This window comes from Ochlerotatus camptorhynchus, unplaced genomic scaffold (assembly GCF_037179485.1).
Source record: "Ochlerotatus camptorhynchus isolate MF236.1 unplaced genomic scaffold, CSIRO-AGI_Acam_v1.1 ptg000370l, whole genome shotgun sequence".
NCBI classification, from domain to species: Eukaryota; Metazoa; Arthropoda; class Insecta; order Diptera; family Culicidae; genus Ochlerotatus; species Ochlerotatus camptorhynchus.
In genome coordinates, this window is record NW_027040858.1 from 1,773,461 (window position 1) to 1,795,662 (window position 22,202).

At 41.6% G+C, this 22,202-nt stretch overlaps 1 protein-coding gene across 1 annotated transcript in view; it reads left to right on the forward strand.

Moving 5' to 3' along the window:
• The window catches only part of LOC135710106 (tetra-peptide repeat homeobox protein 1-like), a 34,101-nt gene extending 17,730 nt beyond the window's left edge, over positions 1-16,371 (forward strand). Inside the window, exons 2-3 of the mRNA XM_065232593.1 lie at positions 1,847-2,242; positions 16,012-16,371. Coding sequence (XP_065088665.1) covers positions 1,847-2,242; positions 16,012-16,302 — 687 coding nt within the window. The 3' untranslated portion in view covers positions 16,303-16,371. The remainder of the gene's footprint in view (positions 1-1,846; positions 2,243-16,011) is intronic.
• Positions 16,372-22,202: the final 5,831 nt, after the last annotated feature.

The window sequence follows — 22,202 nt, forward strand, 5'->3', positions numbered from 1 at the left end:
ATGTTACGCTGATTGTTGATGATTTGTTACGGTTACAATATGTTTTACCCGGGACGACCGTCGTCCCCAAAACACGAAACTTTCCTCCGAGACAGTAGAACAGACATCTGTTATAGCTGTAGCTTGCCAACTTAAGAAAAAGAAAAAACCGGAATAATTTATCCAGCCAGAATCCTTTTTCCACATTGTATTTCCTTCGGGAGTTCCCAACAGTCTGGAAGTTATTAAAATATCTCGCCCCAAAAAAAAGAGAAATAACGCAGTCTGGTATATGTACCCACATCCTATATAGCTTCAGTTACGTGATTCGCGTAGCTTTCAGATAATTGGGTGGTTGGATCATGCTTTCACGAGCTCAAGGCAGATTAAATTCATCAACTTGAGCTCGATTGGATTTTTCCTGCAATCAGCTTACTTGAACCGTCTCCCTTCGTGTACCCGTCTGCTCGAATGTAAATGCAAATTTTCGACAGTGCCACTCGATAGGTATATAAATTTCCAAATAAGTACGTTCATGATGATGGAGGTATTATTCTCAGCTAGTGATAAGCTGTCAACATGAGGTATTGCAAATTGGATACGGGAGTTATAATGATTTAATTTGCAGGATCTTATGATGACGTGTCGCGTTTTCTTCCACAACCGGGAAGATTTCGCCGCGTAAGTGGTGATAAATCTCTTTTGGCACTCAAGACTTGACAAGCTGGAAAATTGATAAAGTGATTCGGTTTTTTCCGGGGGGGATTATTGAAACATAATCGAATTGCTAAAAATTAAGTAAGACGTGTGATCCGCACAAACTTAGTACACTCAATTCAGTTTTACGCGATTTTTTTTCGTCTCTACTTTTGATCATGTGATCTAAATTTGCAACCAAATATAATTCAACTCGTTCAAAAAACAAAGAAAAATCAGGTGCATCTCGTAAAAACAGAATTTATGATAAATATATTGATCATATGATAAACTTTGAAACATGTCATTGAAAGCAGTTGAAGAAAATTAAAAAAAAGAAGCAACGTAACCATGTATTATCTCTCTTACCAATAATTCTTGGAACCCATTACACATGTTGATTAATCGCTGCAAGCGCCAGAAATAAGAAGAAATACAAGCATCGAAAATGTTGGAACGTAATTTTGACATTTAGCTCCGCAAAACAAGAAGAGATTAATTTCACGGCAAATTCACTCGAAAACGTCAGCCTTTATGGTAATGTTCTCGGTATTAAAAATAAAACCTCCATGTCAACCGCATTATTATGAATGTGCTGATCCTCCACGGTTTTGTCGTACATATACCGGAGCACAAGAACCTCTCAACTTCAAATCTCGTCAGCAATAATTGTCAGCACATTTTGTGCTTTTTCTCCCATCCTTACCGCTCGTGGGAGCATCGCGTTTCCCAGATCCATCAACTCACCCCCTTTTCTGGAAAATAATCTGGGAGAAGAAAAACCAAGCAAGCCACGAAACAAAGGCACAATTTCTCCTAGCTTTCACATTGCCTAATTTGGGGGGGTTAAAAATTACTCTCGTCGCTTGTGCCATAAATCTAGACCAACAATTGAAATAGGCGGAACAACCAAACGTACACAATGGCTTTAAACGAAATTTTTTCTCGAGAATCCAAAACTCACCAACGGAAGTTTGCTCTATCTAGATTGTTTTGAATTTTGGCATTGTTTACGTTTGACTGTTTCAACTATTTCTGCTGTTGATCCAGAAATGCCTTATGAATTCTATTAAAACCACGTCTGGAAAACTCGCTGATTTGACAAGACACCAGAAGCAATTATTTCAAATCTTCTTCATTTTCTTCTCGTTCTCGTTCGAAATCAAAACAGGTGTTCCTCCTCCCGCTGACGATCGCATCCTCCCTTGCGATAACGACGTCCCCCATCGAGACTCCCGCCGCATCGAAAGCGGACGCCGCCATCAGTCGAAAGGAGAAGCGTGGCATCTTCGGCCTGGGGGCCTATGCTCCAGCGGCACCGATTTATGGTCACGGTTACGCTCACGCTCACGCACACGCACACGCGGCGGCGCCACTGCCTCTGCCTCATTTCCATAACGATGGTGTCGTAGTAGGCGCTGCAGCTCCCCCTGTTGCCCCGGTTGGACCGTTCCTGGGTGCTTACGCTCACACCCACAGCCACACTGTGGTCACGAAGAAGATTGGCGTCCCCATCCCGCAGCCGTACGCCGTTCCAGTCGACCGGCCGTTCCCCGTTCCGATTAAGGTAATTGGATCCCCCTTTTTTAATCGAAAATTCCGTATGATTTAATAACTGTCAAGCAATGTTCGATGAAAATATCCCGAAACTGTGCGGTTCATGCTTGGTAGTCATATGGAAAAAAAATTCCTCGGACAGCTAGTGAACCGAAATACCCACTCAAAGCCTTTCCAGCTCGGGTACAGATTACCCTTGTTAAATCAATTATATGCTCGCCTTTATGCGGTAAAGCTGGGTTTAGATAGGGCAAGTCAAATGATCAACTCAGTTGAATTCAATTGGCTTGAAAAGTTGAGCCTGGTTCAACTTTTTTCAATTCAAGTGAGTTGATCAAGTCAGTTGAATGGCATGGTTTACACGTTCAATTCGCGTTCAAGTCAGTTGAATTCAACTGAATTGATCAATTGACTTGCCCTGTCTAAACCCAGCTTAACAGTCGGTATATCAAAATAGCTTCTATTTCCAATAGACAGATCCATCCAATATAGCAAGCCAACGATATAGAAAAAGAGATTTGCCCCGCACCCAAATTCAATCGTAATCAATCTCACCTCACAATTCATACGAGAACCGAACCCAGGGCGGATAATCAAAGGTGCCACAGAAGGAAGAAGACGTTAGTTTGTTTAGGCTCTGAACCATTTGGTGGATTATTTTAACTTTTGGTTAAAATTTGACAGATGGAAAGTTATCGATTAACCCTGCTATCCGAACGTGGTTACTTTTGACAAACAAGAAGTTGAATTTTGACAACCTTGGCTAAGTTCTTCTCGAAAATCGGTCGATCGACAGCACAGGGATTTTCGAACATAGAAAATAACTTTCGAAATGTCACTTTTAACCACGAGTTAAAGTTAACTCGGCAAATGGTTCACAGCCTTACTAAGGCTCTGAACCATTTGGTGGATTATTTTAACTTTTGGTTAAAATTTGACAGATGAAAAGTTATCGATTAACCCTGCTATCCGAGCGTGGTTACTTCTGACAGACAAGAAGTTAAATTTTGACGACCGTGGCTCGAAAACCGGTCGATCGACAGCACGGGGATTTTCGAACATAAGAAATAACTTTCGAAATGTCACTTTTAACCACGAGTTAAATTTAACTCGGCAAATGGTTCACAGCCTAAGGCTGTGAACCATTTGCCGAGTTAAATTTAGGCTCTGAACCATTTGGTGGATTATTTTAACTTTTGGTTAAAATTTGACAGATGAAAAGTTATCGATTAACCCTGCTATCCGAGCGTGGTTACTTCTGACAGACAAGAAGTTAAATTTTGACGACCGTGGCTCGAAAACCGGTCGATCGACAGCACGGGGATTTTCGAACATAAGAAATAACTTTCGAAATGTCACTTTTAACCACGAGTTAAATTTAACTCGGCAAATGGTTCACAGCCTTAACTCGTGGTTAAAAGTGACATTTCGAAAGTTATTCTTGATGTTCGAAAATCCCTGTGCTGTCGATCGACCGGTTTTCGAGAAGAACTCAGCCACGGTTGTCAACATTTAGCTTTTTGTCTGTCAGAAATAACCCCGCTCGGATAGCAGGGTTAATCGATAACTTTCCATCTGTCAAATTTTAACCAAAAGTTAAAATAATCCACCAAATGGTTCAGAGCCTAAAGGCCGGTGCACAATGCATACGTTTTCGGGTTTTTTGACAGATAATGCATGGGCTAACTGTCAAAAACCCTGAAAACGTATCCATTGTGCGCCGGTCTTAAGGCTGGGAACCATTTGCTGAGTTAAATTTAACTCGTGGTTAAAAGTGACATTTCTATGTTCGAAAATCCCCATGCTGTCGATCGACCGATTTTCGAGCCACGTGCTGTCAATCGACCGGTTTTCGACCCACGGTTGTCAAAATTTAACTTCTTGTCTGTCAGAAATAACCATGCTCGGTTAGCAGGGTTCATCGATAACTTTCCATCTGTCAAATTTTAACCAAAAGTTAAAAAAAAAATCTCCAGATGGTTCAGAGCCTAAAGGCCCAAGCGCAATGACAGCGGAAGCGGAACGGCAGCGGCAGTGGAAAAGCCCGATCTGAGTAAGCCTACTTGTCGGATTGCAACTAGTTAGAATCAAACCAACTTCGGTTAGGCATCTTGATGCCATTTGTGACAACTGTCAAACCTTCCGTTTCCGTTCCGCTTCCACCCACATTGCGCTTGGGCCTTAAGGCTCTGAACCATTTGATGAATTATTTTAACTTTTGGTTAAAATTTGACAGGTTAAAATTTGAAAGTTATCGATTAATCGACAGACAAAAAGTTAAATGTTGACAACCTTGGCTAAGTTATTCTCGAAAACCAATCAATCTACAGCACAGGGATTTTCGAACATAGAGAATAACTTTCGAAATGTCACTTTTAACCACGAGTTAAATTTAACTCGGCAAATGGTTCACAGCCTAAAATGAACTCTGACGATTTTATATGGCAAGTTCTGCTATAATCACTTTAAACACTCCTCGTGTTTATTCACGAAATTCACATCACTTGCGTAGGAAATCAATTTGGCCAGGCATTTGTGACCAGCATACACCTTCTCGTATGAAATCCGCCCGAAAACTTTTTTGTGTTGTCACTATGTTTCAGCCCACCCGTCATTATCCGCATTGAACGGAACCGTCCTCCCCCGAGTCGCATAATAAGTAAGCATACAGGTATACCTCGATATAACGTAACTGTCACATTTGACTTCCATCGCCGATTTCTCGCAAACGATCATTCAAACAAGCAAAGTAATATCACAATTGGACAGAAGAGATAATCCCTCATTTTTTGGTAATACTCGTGGTAACGTTAATGAGTATGATTCAATTGTTATTAGCGAGATATTGACGTTGGAAGTCAAAAGTGACAGTTACGTTATATCAAGGTATACCTGTATAGATCACATTTCCTTTTTCAACAGAGAAAATATATGTATACCTGTATAGATCACATTTCCTTTTTCAACAGAGAAAATATATGCCCACCACCTACCTAATTCAAGGAAAGGTACTAAGCTTCCCAAATGGAGAGGTTAGTTTTCTGCTGACGCTAACAAGCGGCACTGTGGGCTGAGGTGATTTATTCAAACTTATTTTAATATTTATTCACAATCACATTTAATCACAATTACAAATTTCATACTAGGTACCAGTGTTGGCAAAATCATCAATCAATCGATATTTTTCCGCTGTCATACGCTCTCAATATCACGCGTCATATTGGAACAAAATATCATGCTTGATAATGATTTTACAAGCTCCTTTGATATTGTGAGACTATTCACAACGTGCAAAAATCAAGCTGAGAGTTGACTCAACACAAAAAAATGATTCCGTTGCACATCGTGTCCTTAGGAAGAGAAAGTATTGGTTGCTATCTAAGGCTCTGAACCATTTGGTGGATTATTTTAACTTTTGGTTAAAATTTGACAGATGAAAAGTTATCGATTAACCCTGCTATCCGAGCATGGTTATTTCTGACAGACAAGAAGTTAAATGTTGACAACCGTGGCTCGAAAACCGGTCGATCGACAGCACGGGGATTTTCGAACATAGAAAATAACTTTCGAAATGTCACTTTTAACCACGAGTTAAATTTATCTCGGCAAATGGTTCACAGCCTAAGAGGGTTGCTATCTCTTTTTACTCTTCACCGATGGCAGACACGACTGCTGCCAGCCGTTATGGGAGTTTCGGTTGCATTCGGGTTCGGGTGCAAAAATCATGAAAATCAATCTCACCACAGTTTGTTGAGGTTAGCAGCTGGTGAGTTTTGTCAGTTTGATATTCCGGGATGCGATATCACAGCTTGCACAATCAACCGCAGTTGTTTGCTTGTTGATTTTTGTCTATGAAAATCAGGCGTGATCTTGGGCATTGTTGAGATTTGATTTTTTGATATTTTCCCAACACTGCTAGGTACATTTCATTAGGTGAACATTCTCTATGGCAGAACAGATTTCAGTAGGGAAGTAATGAGTAAAATTCCAACGGATTTTTGAGGAAAACTCCAAAGACTCTAGACCTGAAATCCTAGTGGATTTTGATAAGAAATCAAAGGGTATCTAAATCGAAGGGTAGTTCCAAAAGAGTTTTAAGGAAAATCCAAAATTTTTAAATTTAAATTTTTATGAGAATGTCGAAGAAGATTCCAATGAAATTCTTGGGAGAATATCAAACAACTTCAGGGAATATTCCTTGGGCAGTTTTTATGAGAATTTTAAGAGAAATTTGGCAGGATGCTTAGAGAATGCTTATGAGAATTCCAAGATAATTCTGAGCCGATTCTCAGTTAAATGTAGTGTCAAAAATTCATTTAAGTGCAAGAACATTTTTCGGTTGCAAGCTTAAATAACATGTCCAAAACAAAACTCCAGTATTGTACATGGAAGATGTTATAGTACGTTCAGACTACAGAGCTATAACACAGTACGTTCAGACTACAGAGTTATTACATGTTATAGCGCTATCTTGATGGTGGTTTCTGTGTTGCAATTAGTTGACAACCGTTATAACATGTTATAACTCTCCAGTCTGGACAGCGTTTTAGACCAATCGGTTATTTGTATTATAAAACGCTGTACAGACTCGAGAGTTATAACATGTTATAACGGTTGTCAAATAATTGCAACACAGAAACCACCATCAAGATAGCGCTATAACATGTAATAACTCTGTAGTCTGAACGTACTATAAGAGGCTTTTATATTATTTCTCAATATTTGCTTAGAATAATGAAACGCGTTTTAAGGATGGAAATTCTTATAAGCGCAGCTTTCTTTTTATTATACAAACCAATGTATTACAAAAAATAGTATTTGGTTTGTTTATCACTTTTCAGAATTGTTTCATAAATTCGGAATGGAATATTACCAACAATCAATACGAAACTAGCCTATTGGTCCCAAGCAAACGATTAACGTATCCCATTCTAGTCGAAATTCTAGTACTACGCAATGTTTGTTTTGATTCGCTATGAAAGTTTGACAGATAAAATGAGGGGCTAGTGGATTTTCCTATGTTTCGAGGGGTGAATCGATTAGCTTGGGACCGCTACCAGCGCTGAGCCAAAAAGTTGAGCAGGTTTCTTCGGGACTTTCTGGTCTTAGAGTTACCTCTATAATATTACGCTATTCATCCCTTACTGCTGTTTGTAGTGCATTCATTAATGGTCGGAAACTGCCGGCCACCACTGTATACCCGCCTTGCCAGAATCCCCCAAAGATTCGCAATGGGATTCAGATCAGGATTACGCTCTGGCCAGTCCAAAAGCTGGGAGCTGGGTATCTCGTTCTGAATATCAGGTTTTTGACTTCTTGTTCACGTGGATTGCGCCATTGTCCTGTTGAAAAATAAATTTATAGTCCATGACGTCTTCGGTAAATGGGATCAAAACATCGTCCAGCAGCTCCACATAGCTTTCAGAGTTCATTCTGATGGAAATTGTAGCTATCGGTGTTTTTATGTAGGGTAGGATGGTGCAAAACGCACCCTTTAAGCAAAATCGTCAATTGCTGGCAAATGGAACCTAAAATCAAGAAAAAAGTAATGGCGTTTGGTTCATTACCATGTTTTCTACGAAGAGCGAGTGATTTAGAACTACAAAAGGATGATTTTCCATGACTTTCAAGGTATTTTATAAATTGTTTCCAAAATTATAGCGGGGCAAAACGCCTGATTCATGATGCAATATGCACCACAACATTGGGGCAAGACGCACGACAACAATGGCCAAAACGCAACACAACATTGGGGTAAAATGCACCCCATGGTAGACAAACCATAACCCCTGCAAGTAGATAATGTAAAGGGATGCGGTATTTCAAATGATTATTTTTTTATGTTAAATACTGATTATAAGGTCTCAAAATCTCAATAGAATGTTAAACTGTGATTCATCAAGTAAAATATCTAAAAAATATACAAAAAGTAAATTCGTTAAATTTTTTTGTGATATATGATGTTAAAAGCTTAATTTTCAGTCGATGATTTTAACAACTGTGTCCTGTTTTGCACAAAATGCTATTTTTTTAAAGGAATCAATAGGTCAATATATGATTTTATGATCAAGAATTATTTGTGAAACCTCCAGTTGAAAACAATCACAAACCGTTATCCGGAAAACGCATCTGGGCTGTTCTCCCTTACGCGTGAAAGCTGGCACACACCACCTCCACAATTTCTGCTCAACTTCACCTCGGGATTCTTCCGTAGATCGTGCCAATAATATGCACAGCAGTCAGGGCCGTCTAGATTAAATTTCTTCTTGTCCGAAAAAAAATCACATTATTCCATTCCTCCTTCAAAGACATGCGACTTTTAGGCTGTGTTCCATTTGGTGAATTTTTACTTAAATTTGACAGATGGAAAATTTTCAAATAAACCTGATATTCCAGCAGACTTATTTCTGACAGACAAGGAATCAACTTCGACAGACGCTTTCTCGAAAATCGGCCGATCAACAACAGAAGGATTTTCGAACATCTTAATTTATTTTCGAAGTGTCAAATATAAGTGAAAAATTTCCAAATAGAACACAGCCTTAGCCAAATCTAATCTGGCCTGAATATGCTTTAGGGTGAGATTTGGTAATTCCTTTCCTCCCTGGATGAAACTGAAAAGTATAAAACAAATTAATCAAAAAGACTATTTTAAGAGAGTAGTAGTCCCTTTATCGGTATGTAAAAAATTTACTTGGACTCTATTCCTAAATGTCTGTTGTAAACGTCTGAAGATGTCTTGGCCATTGAACTTGTGCTACTACCATAGAGGTAACTCTAAAACCACTGGGTCCCGAAGAAAGTCATTATTATTTTTGGCTCACTCAGTACCAGAACAACGGTCCTAAGCAGTCCCAAGCTATTTCACTCACCCCTGCATGTTCTGCATGAATCCACACACCCCTGATGTTATCTGTCAAACTTTCATAGCGAATCAAAACAAACATAGTGTAGTAATAGAATTTCAACTAGAATAGGGTACGTTAATCGTTTGCTTGGGACCAATAGGCTACTAAAGTGGTGAGCCAATTTAAAATCGTTAGTTTCGTATTGATTGTTGCTACTACCGGCCATGTCGTAGCACGTTACAAGTTTAAAGCTTCGCCTTCATCGCAGTCCAAATCCTCGTTGCCCTCGTCACAACCAACAATATTTTCTCCTTCAACCTCCGATATTTCGAATCCTTCTTGCTCAATCGTCAGCATTTCCCCAAGCTCAGAAATGTTGATATAATCAGGAATATTTTCAAGGATTTCGATCAATGGATCTTCAGTTGCCTCCCATTCTAGGCATGTGTTTTCAAATTTCGCTACTTTGGGAATTTTCGAATTGCAGCTTTTATCGTGTGCCTCTACGCCCTCTGCAGGATTAGTATCTGGACTTTTTTCCTTGAAATTCACATTTGTGGACGTTTTTGATATGCGCCACAAAGTTTGACACTTTCCACAAACTGGATTTGTCAGGACGGCACGCTATGCAGTTTTTGTGGGCGGACAGAAGCGGACAGAGTTCTCACGGGGCGCAAGCGGGGACACACGTATTGGCTTCGGAAGGATCAAAAATAAATACGCACGGCACTTCACGGAAGAACAGACGAAACTTTACTATTGTTGTTGTTATGTACACATTAAACATTTAGTGTTGCCAGAAGGGCCGTCATGCACATATAAGTGCCATAAAAGTTTATGTATGGTGAGGGGTAACACAATGTAAATACCTTCACTCCTCCTCAATGGTTAGACCTCACCTTGATGTTCGGTTGCGTTAACCAAACCAAAATGTTCCGCAAACTGTCGATGCTTTACAAAACCTAACGGCTTCGTAAGGACATCTGCTGGCATCTGGTCCGTAGGGCAGTACTGTAGCACCACTTCACCTCTGTCGCACAGATCCTTGACAAAATGGTGCTTGGTTTCAATATGCTTTGATCGCTTGCTTGATCTCTCCGAACGTGCGAAACTCAAACAGCCTTGATTGTCTTCGTTGATCACTGTTGCTTTCACCTGTTTTTCACCAAAGTCTTCGAGTAGTCGCCTCAGCCACACAACTTCCTGACACGTTTCAGCCAGAGCGACATACTCAGCTTCCATCGTCGAAAGCGTCACACAAGACTGCCGACGACTCACCCAGCATACTGCTCCTCCTCCGTAGAACACAACGTATCCTGTAGTCGATTTCCTCGTACTTTTGTCTCCTGCCCAGTCCGAATCCGAAAATGCCACCAAATCTTCCGCCTTTTTGCCTCCAAGCTGCAGTTTCCAGTCCATCGTTCCTTTCAAATATCGTACCACGCGCTTCGCAGCGGTCCAATCAGCCTCCGTGGGAGCACTGAATTTCCGACCAAGAATCCCGACACTTGTCGCTATGTCCGGGCGTGCACACACCGAAACATATAGTAGTGCACCTACCACGCTTCTGTACTTCGTACCATCTTCGAATGGTTTGCTATCAACCTCATCCTTCAGATAGCCCTGATCCATGGGTGTTCTTGCTGTCTTTGCTTCGCTAAGACTTGTCCTGGCAACCAGTTGTTCAATGTAGTTGGTCAAACTCACACTGAACACGCCATTCTCCCTTCGAACTTCCTGTCCAAGGAAATGTTTCACATCGCCGAGATTAACTATTTCGAAATGCTGACTCAGCTGCTTCTGAACACGAGTTATTTCATCCTCGCTTTCACATCCGATCAGAAAATCATCCACGTAAACGATAAGGTAGATTTTCTTATCGTTTCTGGTTGCCATGAACAGACAAGGATCTGCGCAACTTGCTTGGAAACCCATTTGTGTCAGAACACCGGTTAGCTTCCGGTTCCAACATCGAGCTGACTGTTTCAGTCCGTATATGCTTCTACGAAGTCGGCAAACAATCTCCTCCTTTCCGTGAACCTCGTAGCCAGGTGGTTGACGCATATAGATTTCTTCTTCGATTTCTCCATAGAGATACGCGGTACGGACATCCAAGTGCTTCAACGCCATTCCTCTCTTTCCAGCCAGGGACAACAGGACTCTGAGTGTAGCATGTTTGGTCACAGGGGCGAACACTTCATCGTAATCAACGCCATAGCACTGAGTGAATCCCTGCGCGACGATCCTTGCTTTGTAGCGGACGACTTCATTTGATTCGTTCCGTTTCACTTTGAACACCCAACGACTGCCTACAACTTTCTTGCCCTTCGGAAGTGGCACCAACTCCCACGTCCCATTCTGCTTATGCGACTGGATTTCGCTATCCATCGCTTCCTTCCACGAACATCGATCCGGACTGGACACTGCTTGCTTGTACGTTGCTGGTTCCTGCACCTTCTGTGTCACAACACCTACCACATAATCCGACAAACGGCTCGGTAGCACGCCGCGGGTGCGACGACCTTGTCGATTTGCACTTTCTAATTCTTCCCTCACTTCATCTTCTTTTTCCTCCTCCTTCACCGCGAGGGGATCTTCATCTGGATCGGGATCGTCCACATCAAAATAATCTTCACGCTCACTGTCTTCGCTCGCCGGTTCTTCATCCTCTTCGCCACTATCGGCAGTTCCTTCTTCCGCTGCCTGCTGCTTCGGGAGCACCTCAGGAAAAGGCCACTCGATCACACTGCTAGACAAATTTTCATTAGATGTCGCTTGCGAATCCATTCTATGTGACGATCCGTCGTCCATTTCTAAAAACTTGGCGTCACGGCTTATTGTGATCCTGTCAGTCGAGGTATCAACAAAACGGTAACCCTTGTGAACGTCAGAGTACCCAATAAACCGCAGCTTCCTCGCTTTACTGTCAAATTTTCCCCGTTTGACATCGGGAATGTGGACATAAGCAGGACAACCATATACTTTCAAATGGCTAAGTATCGGTTGCCTCCCATACCACTTTTCATACGGAGTCTTGTCAACCGCTCGTGACGGAAGTCGGTTCTGCAAATAAGTAGCCAATAGTACGGCCTCACCCCAGAACCGCTTATCCAAACCCGCATCAAGGAGCATCGTCGTCGCCATTTCTTGTAGCGACCGGTTCTTCCGCTCAGCTACACCATTCTGCTGCGGTGTGTACGCTGTGGTGTACTGTGCCTTAATTCCCTCATGTGTGAAGAAATTATTTAACTCCTTGTTCGCATACTCGCCTCCACCGTCTGAGCGAATAATACGCGGCTTTCGGTTGAACAAATTTGTCACGTACCGAACATACTCCTTTACCTTCTCCGGAGCTTCCGACTTCTTCTCGAGCAAATAGACGACCGTAAAGCGACTAAAGTCATCTATCATCGTCATCAAGAATCGTTTACCACCGGGCGTCGTTGTCCGCATTGGCCCACACAGGTCGGTGTGAATCAGATCCAACACTTGAGTCGACTTCCTCTCCGCTGCCTTTGGAATCGGGTTTCGTGTCATCTTCCCTTCTAAACAAGGTTCGCAACATTCTCTGATACCACAGTCGGTAACATTCATACCGATACCCAGTTTCTCGTCACGAATCCTACCAATAACACCAGGGTCCCTATGCCCGAAACGTCGGTGCCACTGATGCTGGCAATTAAGGTTGTGTGCCTTACCTTGAACTTTCTTCGACGACTCCGCCAACTTCAGTCTGTATAGGCAGCCATGCCGCTCACCAACGATCGAAACCGTACCTGCAGTGTCTTGGATTTTACACCCGTCCTCCATGAAAACGGCAGTAAAACTATTCGCAGTTAACTTGTCCACGGAGATTAGACCACTTGTCAACGACGGAACGTACAAAACGTCAACAAGTTTCACGTCAATCGCATTACCTTCTCCGTTAACACCAATCACTGTACCTTCACCGTATCCAGCGGTCTTCGCAACCTTACCGTCGGCCAGAAAAACATTTGGACCGTTCTTCTTCGTGAGTGTCGAGAAAAAACTTTCGTCACAAGTCATGTGACAACTGGCTCCACTGTCAATAAACCACGACCTGCATGGATTACATCCGACCATAAAACACACACCACTTCTGTTATTCTTGGCTTGTTTCGCGTTTTGTTTCACTTCGGGCCTCTTCCGGTCTTCATCACCTTTCTTCTGATTCGTAAGCAATCGACAATCTCGTCGAAGGTGACCCGGCTTACCACAATGGAAACACTTCCGATCCTGCACGGCACTACTCTGCTTTCCATGTTTCGTTGAACTTTTCATCGCATTCACGTCACTTCTCGAAGCACCACTCTTCTCCTTTCTTCGCTCATATTCGTCGAGCAACTTCGACTTAACCAAATGCATAGTTAAATCGGCATCCGGCCGACCTTCCAATGCCGTCACTAGACCAGCATAAGAGTCCGGCAAGAGTGCACCAGGTACAACTGGTCCCGGAATGCACCGGTTTCATCACGTCTCGCAATGGGAAAAATGTTGATTGGTTGCAGATGAAGGAGCTCCAATTCCGCTTTAATCTCCGCAACACTGAGATTTGGAAGACCACGGATCACTATTTTCAGTGTTTTGCTTCCAGGGACGTCGTGAGTGTAGAACTCAAACCGGTTCAGCTGAAGAAAAGTGTAGTCCGCCAGCGTCGAGCACAAGATTTAGATCCCGTGCTGAACAGCTTGAACAGCGGATGGATTTGATTTTTAGCCAGCTCATTCCTGAACAAAGCGAGTTCTTCGTCAAGGTGAACAGTGGGGGCACTTTTTCCCGTTTCTCAACTGGGTCTACATCTGCTTCTTCGGGGAGTGCCGAGAACGGATTACTCTGAAGCAACCTTTCCGTGTGGTTGCTGGTACCAGCTTTCTTGCGAGGCATTTTCGGGGCATCTTGAATGGATGCAGTTGCATCCAAACTTTGGCGACCCATCACCTTTTATTTTTTCAACGGGTGAGTGGAGGCATTCAATTGATGCTCATCAACAACTATTGCTTCAGCGCGAAAAAAAAATGAGGTCTAAATATCGTACGTATTCTACCACTTCCAGCACAAGATTACACTTTCTTCCAACCTCCTTTCGACGTCTTCTCGCCAACCCATTCTTGATGGCGTCCCCGGTCTTGTTCTTCCGATGGTCAAGACTAGTTTTGGAACGCCACTGATCATTTTTACGATCATATAACATTCCTTCCCATTTATTACTTTCTGGATATAAGGAACTTTCTTGGCGTATACGCCTTACTGTCGTATCAATGGTGGTAACCAGCCCTTTGATTTAAGATTTCGGTAGATATCGTATGGTTTATAAGCTCTGGTTGTGTATCCAGAGTCTGGATTCCAGACAGACACTAATACCATAGAGGTAACTCTAAGACTAGCAGGTCCCGAAATAACGTGCTCAACTTTTTGGCTCAGCTCTGGTACTCTCTTCCGTCCCAAGCTAATCGATTCACCCCTCGAAACATAGGAAAATCCAACAACCCCTCATTTAATCTGTCAAACTTTCATAGCGAATCAAAACAAACATTGTGTAGTACTAGAATTTCGACTAGAATGGGGTACGTTAATCGTTTGCTTGGGACCAATAGGCTAGTCAAGTAGTGAGCCAATTTAAAATCGTTAGTTTCGTATTGATTGTTGCTAATACCATAGAGGTAACTCTAAGACCAGAAGGTCCCGAAGAAACGAGCTCAACTTTTTGGCTTAGCTCTGGTACTATCTTCGGTCCCAAGCTAATCGATTCACCCCTCGAAACATAGGAATATCCAATAACCCCTCATTTTATCTGTCAAACTTTCATAGCGAATCAAAACAAACATTGTGTAGTACTAGAATTTTGACAAGAATGGGATACGTTAATCGATTTGCTTGGGACCAATAGGCTAGTCAAGTAGTGAGCCAATTTAAAATCGTTAGTTTCGTATGTTTTGAACCCATCACAGCATGCTTTTGGCGCTACTGTATATGGACAATCAAATGTAAAATACTGTGGTAGCCACAGCTGTCAAAACCTCAGAAATTTAATTGATCCGTTGAGGGTAGATTACTCCGTCGTCGCCTAGAAAAAATGCTTTAGCTGTAATAAATCCTGTGTTTTCATAAGAATCAAATCCCTGTTTACGATATCTTGACGACTAATACGGATTGATGTCACATAGCACCGATCAATCTGTCATCAGATATGAGCCGTCCTGCACGTGATCTCATACAATTTAATCGGTTTCTAAATTTAACAGCTGACGAGTACAGCTGACTTGGCCCTGGCAAAAATCTGTATAAATATTTAAACTTTTCCAAAAAGCTGTGTATTACCGAAAATTTTCAAAAAATCTGTATCATTGCAGATAAATCTGTGTATGAGTCTTCACTGGCCTCAATTCGAATTTTCCACTTTTTTTCAGATTGGATGACTCCGAACCTCCGACCACTGCTTAGTGATGGCATAATCAATGTTTAGAGTCGTTTCAACTCAAATGTGTAGTGACTCGATTTGAGGAAGTATGACCTTTTTTTAGCAATCCCAGAGAACGCCTAACGTTGTCTTGTTGTCCACTCAATTATATCAAGTTTTTTAAAGTTATGTGTTGAAGCAAATCTGATTTTTGAGAGCTCAATCATATTTTTTTAGGAATAATAAATTTAATTCAACCCACAGTAAATCTGTGTGCAGATCGAAATACTCAATATAGGGACGCTATTCCTTAAATTTCATGTACCCTTACTTCTCTGGCAGCCAATTTCTATGAGCTTCTGATACAGACAGATGGAAAGGATTATGCATACCTACCTATAGCTATTATGCTTGTAATAAAAATATTTTCCCACAGGCAAATAAATTTCCAAATCCCACTCCGCACAGTGACTGACTGATGGACCGTCTTAACATAAACGTCTATACTTCCAGGTTCACATTCCCGTCCCGGTTGACCGTCCCTACCCGGTTGCCGTTCCGAAACCATTCGCCGTGCCCGTTGACAGACCCTACCCGGTCCCAGTGGATCGTCCCTACCCGGTGCCGGTGGCCCATCCCGTCCCAGTTCCCGTTGTGAAACACGTCGGTGTTCCAGTACCAGCCCCGGTCCCAGTGGCTTACCCCAAACCGGTCCCCGTCCCAGTGCACACGCCGTACTTTGCTGCAGGTCATGCCCCCGCCTACGGACCGGATCCATGGACCGCCGGAGCCAAGCTGTGGTAATCGCTCAAAGTTAACGAGATTAGTTCCCTGCAGTGGAAGTGAATATGATTACATATTAGGAAGAGTACCTTCTAAACTGTGTGCAGTAGTGAATGACGTACTCACTAGTAGAAAGGGCGAACTGTTATCAAATCGAACCACAACCAGAAAGTTGTCCGTACGTTGGGGGATGGTTATTACAAATTTTCAAGGCTAATCTAAGATAGAAGAGATTATAGTGCAATTATTTATTTGTTGATATAGTGTAATAAAGAATACGAAACGTTTGTTGATTTGCTTTCTTTGTTTGGGCAGTAAATATTTGAAACACCGAAATGGTCATATAACTGCTAGAACACAGACGTCAAACCTTTGGAGGGTCAACTAATAAATATGATCTTCCAGAATCCGATGGTTATGATGACGGGAAAGCTTGGGTGGTTCAAAATATCGATTTGGCTCCACCAGGCTCAATCTATTGTAAATCAGGTCCTGATCATTCTCCCAAAATTTGAGCTTATTTGGATGCGAGGTCATACTGCACTGGCCTTTTTTCAACGTAGGATTACGTCTTTAATTTCTATACTGGGTTACACTTTGTGAAAACCGAAAATGGAACATGAAACAAAATTATGAAATTTTTTGAACATTAATAACTCAGCTGCCCCTGGATCAATTTCAATAATTTTATCAACAACCGATCAGAAATATGTCTACTGATGATTTATTTTTGATTCGATTTACGTGCAAAATAATAATTGATTGCATTGCAATATTTTGTACATTTCTTGGTGCCATTAATTAACCAACTAAGATCAATTAATCAATAGAGTTAGAATATTGTTTTTGATTCCAAAAACCTAGTTGAATTTGAGGAGCACACGAAACATAAAGATGATTGAATTGACCACTTTGTCAAGCAGTTTTGGCGTGACTTTCTACCAGCGATTTCATAAAACTGGACCAAATAATTTCTATTTTTTTATGAAACACACAAATGTTGGCTACTTTTCTCGAGGTTCTAGAAGAAAAAATCTCAAAATAATTTTTTATTTCAAAGTTCGAATGGTAGTAAACGTCATTTTAAGTGCTCGAATAAAGTGGTTAATTGCTGTTCGATAGCAATACTCTTAAATTTAATCTAATAAGAATTAGAAATCCTCGGACAAAATCTAAACGGAATGTTTGATTGGCTCAGATTTTGGCAGTTCATTTGGCTCAAAATATTAAAGAGAGAACACGCGCAGACACGTCCGCATTGCAAATCGTTTAGTGAAGGGAAAAGTACAGTACAGACAGAGAATAAATAGTTCTACACGGTGAGCGTAAACTACACAGAAGTTGGATAAATTCTACTCTTCCACAGATATAAAGAACAGATGAAGCGCAGCTTACACTACTATCTCAACACTCCCTCTTAAGCTGATGCCTCCACCCCCATAGCAACTCGGTTTCGCTCCAGCTTGATCCGTTCAAGAGTCTTCGTTAGGCCATCTGCAATCTGTTGATAGGTGCTCACATACTTCAGCCGAATGATGTTCTGGTCGAGGGCATCTCGTATAAAGTGATGACGTATGTCTATGTGCTTGGTACGTGGCGTGTACCCTCCGCTTTTGCCAATGCAAATAGTGCTTTGATTGTCGCAGCAAAGCTCGATGGTTTGATCCAGCCCGAATAGAAATTTACATTAGCCCAACGTTTGATTCTGATGTCTACATCAACATCGTAATCAAATGTATGCCTGATGTCAAACATTAGAAAACATTATGATTTAGTTGTATTTAAGCAACGTAACATGGTGTATACATCAGAAATTTTGGAACAAAATTTTGTCATTCTAATGTCGGTCTGACGTCAAAAATTTCAATCTATTGACATTAGAACCAAACGTTTTCGGATGTTCTCGGATGTAAAAAACGTTAGAACTAAACGTTGTTTAAATGTTTTTATATGTAAATGTTTTCTGATGTTTTTTAATGTAGAAGTTTCCTGATGTTAGAACCAAACGTTTTTGGATGTTTTCGGATGTAAAAAACGTTAGAACTAAACGTTGTTCGGATGTTTTTATATGTAAATGTATTCTAATGTTTTCTTATGTAGATGTTTCCTGATGCTAGAACCAAACGTTTTTTGGATGTTTTCGGATTCACACAACGTTAGAACTAAACGTTGTTCTGATGTTTTCAATTGTACTTCGTGTTTGTTGTTCTCTGATGTTTTCAGATGTACAAAACGTTTAAAGTAAACGTTGTTTGAATGTTTTGAAATGTATAAACATCTACATTTGAAAACATTCAAACAACGTTTACTTTAAACGTTTTGTACATCTAAAAACATCAGAGAACATGTTTTTAAATATACAAAACACTAGAATCTTACTTTTCAAATGCTTTCAATTATATTTACAACACATTAGAATTAGAAACATGATCGTGTAAACACTACACACCATTATTGTTAGATAACATCATAAAAATGCGTACATAATAGTCAATGCTGAAGCTCCCGTTTCCCACCAGTCAGTTAACTGACCTTAGCTAACCTAATATCATTGCGGCAACTCTCTATGCGGCAGGGGAACTATGCCATTAGCGCACTAAGAGTTGTTAGACCACTGACATAGGCGCCTATTGCTGCCTGTTGCACAGATGATCCACAAATGCGGAATGTTTTGGGTTGCCAGTCTTCTAACTTATTGACGAACTGCAAATATATAATAAACAAAATTATTGTGCATGAAAAATATGACAATGGACAATGCTCGAGGAGCACTGGGAGATTTCGAACGACGCGTGCTTAGGACCATATTTGGCAGGGTATATGAAAATGGTGTATGGAGGAGAAGAATGAACCACGAACTGGCGTAACTTTAAAGGTGGAAGGGTACAATGGGCGGGACACGTTGTAAGAATGCTGGACAACAATCCCGCAAAAATGGTGTTTTCCTCAAATCCGGCCGGTACAAGACGCAGAGAAGCACAGCGTGCTAGGTGGTTAGACCAAGTGCAGCAAGATGTAGGAAGTGTGGGACGCTCGAGAAATTGGAGACAAGCAGCCAGGGACCGAGTTAGTTGGCGCAACTTTGTTATACAGGTCAAATCTTGAGGGACGTTGGACCAGCAAAAGTAAAGTAAGTATCTTATACGTTGGCCAAATTGTTATCCAAACTGCTTAAAAGTTCGAAGAAATAGTTATTAGATAGTACAGAATTCTAAATTGGCATTATTTATGAAAAATTTACATTAGAATTGAACTTTCTTAAATCTATGTCTTTCGGCACTTTCTCGGGCTAATTCGTAAACAAATCAAACTTTTCGCACTGCGAAAAAAAAACTGTACACGGCCAATGAGATCAACGCAAATTTGAGTACAGTGTACTCAATATCGAAAAAAGTGCAGGATGAGTAAATTTGCCGCATGTTTTCCTGTGGAAAACCTCAAAATCTGCCCTAAAATAAGGAAAATTTACGAGAATCCAGAGAATCCAATCTTTGCTTTTCTCATATTCGAAACATGAGGGAAATTAATTCAAAACTGAGTTCCTGCACTTTTTGCGATTTATGAGTGAACTAACCTCAAATTTTGGTCGTTCTCATTCGCCGTGTAGTGCTGACTCAGGACAAAACAAACTTTGCATGCGGCGAGGGACCGAGGGACAAAAATTTACATCGTGATGAACTTTGATTCTAATGTAACGTTAGGTTCTGTTGTCATTGGATGTATTCTGATGTCAAATTTTACATCGTCAAGACGTTTGATTCTGATGTAACGTTTGAGGCTAATGTATTTTTATGTACTTGGACGTCACACTGAAGTCTGAATACATTAAGGGTACAGCAATACACGTTAAAATTTAATGTATTGAAGATGTATGCTGATGTTTCCTACATTACAATTTCTATTCGGGCAGCATTGCGTTGTTACGGAGTGCGCGTGGTTGAACGTTAACATCGATTTGTTATAGAATAGAAGAACAATCGATTCTGCCCTGTATAATGTCTGCCACAAACAGGGCCCTTGTCGTATCTCTTCGACTCCACAAAGGATCCAGGTGAATTAACTGGCACCGACTTTCGTAGCTTGGAAGACGATGAGGATCCCTCCAAGGCAATCGTCGAAGGGCAAACCAGATGAATCGTCGTTGAATAGACTCTACTCTATGTACACTGTTTTGGTAATTGGGATTCCATACAGGCCAGCAGTATTCTAAAACCGACCGGACGAGGGAGCAGTAAAGCGACTTCAAACAGTAGATGTCCGTGAAACTTTTAGCCATCCTGAAAATGAAGCCGAGCGTTCTGGATGCCTTGTCGATCACGTACGAGATATGCTGGCTGTATGTGAGTTGACAATCTAAGATGACTCCCAGATCCTTAATGTGATTCACACGATGTACGTCAACGCTTTCTAGGATATAACTGAATGTAATTGGATGTTTCTTCCGTGAGAACGTGAGTACTTAACATTTTGTTGGATTTACAACCATGCGGTTCAGTTGGCACCAATTAGCAAAAGCGTTGAGTTGGAGTTGGAGAAGGCGGCAGTCAGGGATGGCTCGGATTCGGAGATAGATTTTCATGTCGTCTACGAACGAGAGTCGTGGACCGTCGAAGACGAAATTGACGTCGTTGAAATACACAAGAAATATCAATGGGCCTTGCGGAATACCCGAAATGGCAGGGAACAAAGGAGATCGGCAGTCGTCGATTGTAACTTCCAACTGACGATCAGATAGATAGGATGCGAACCATCTTAGGAGACTGCCGTTTATACCGAGCCTGTCCAGTTTGGCGATCAGGATGGTTCTACTTGTCGAAGGCGGCTGATAGGTCAGTGTAGATGACATCTGTTTGCATATGGTCTGTCATTAATGTACGAGGTGAGACACAGAAGGTTGGAAGTAGTCGACCGCCCTGCCATGAAACCATGCTGGTCTTCGCTCAAGTGCTGCTAGAAGTGAGAGACTAATGGTTCCATAACGACCAACTCGGACAGTTTAGATATGGCACACAACGATGTGATGCCGCGATAGTTGTCGATGTTTCTTTTGCATCCCTTCTTATGCACTGGAAACATCTCAGCTGATTTCCAGCAGAAAGGAAACACCCCACTGGAGAGGGACATTTCGAACAGAAGGCAGAGAGGAGCCACCAGGCTATCGATGTGTTGCTTGAGAAAGACGGAAGGAACTCCGTCAGGTCCAGGCTTAAATGAAGACTTCAGTTGCGAAGCCGCCCTAGTTATCATAGCGAGGTCGATGTTGATAGCTGCGAAAGATTGACCAGACATTGGAACTGGCTGCTATAGAAACGTCTTCTTCTTCTTCTTCCCATTTCAAGCTTATTGCATATCGCATATTAGCTTATTGCGTGCTCTCAACTTAGTGTTCTAGATGCACTTCCATAGTTATTAATTGAGAGCTTTCGATGCCTGTACCATTTTTGCATTGGTATAATTGTGTGGCAAGTCCAATAATACTTCTATTGCCCAGGGAAGTCGAGAAATTTTCCAACCCGAAAAATTCCTAGACCGGACCGGGAATTGAACCCAGCCACCTCCAGCATGGTCTTGCTTTGTAGCTGCGCCTTTACCGACTGAGCTAAGAGAGGCCCCTATAGAAACGTGCTCGTCAGGTAGGTTCTCATCCGAGAATACACTCGCAAACTTAGTTGAGAACAGAGGGCAAATGTCCTGAGGGGATGAAGCTTCTTCGCCGTTCAGTACCATAGTCGATGGAAGGCCAGACTCCTTTCGTTGCTCATTCACATAATTCCAAAAAGTTTTCGGATGAGATCGAAGCTTCCGTTGAACATCTCGTTGATAACGCCGATAACATTGGTGACTGATTCGTTGATACGCATGATTGATCCTCCCATAATGGCCCTTGTGAGTGTTCACTCGGCTGTCGACAAAAGCAGGCC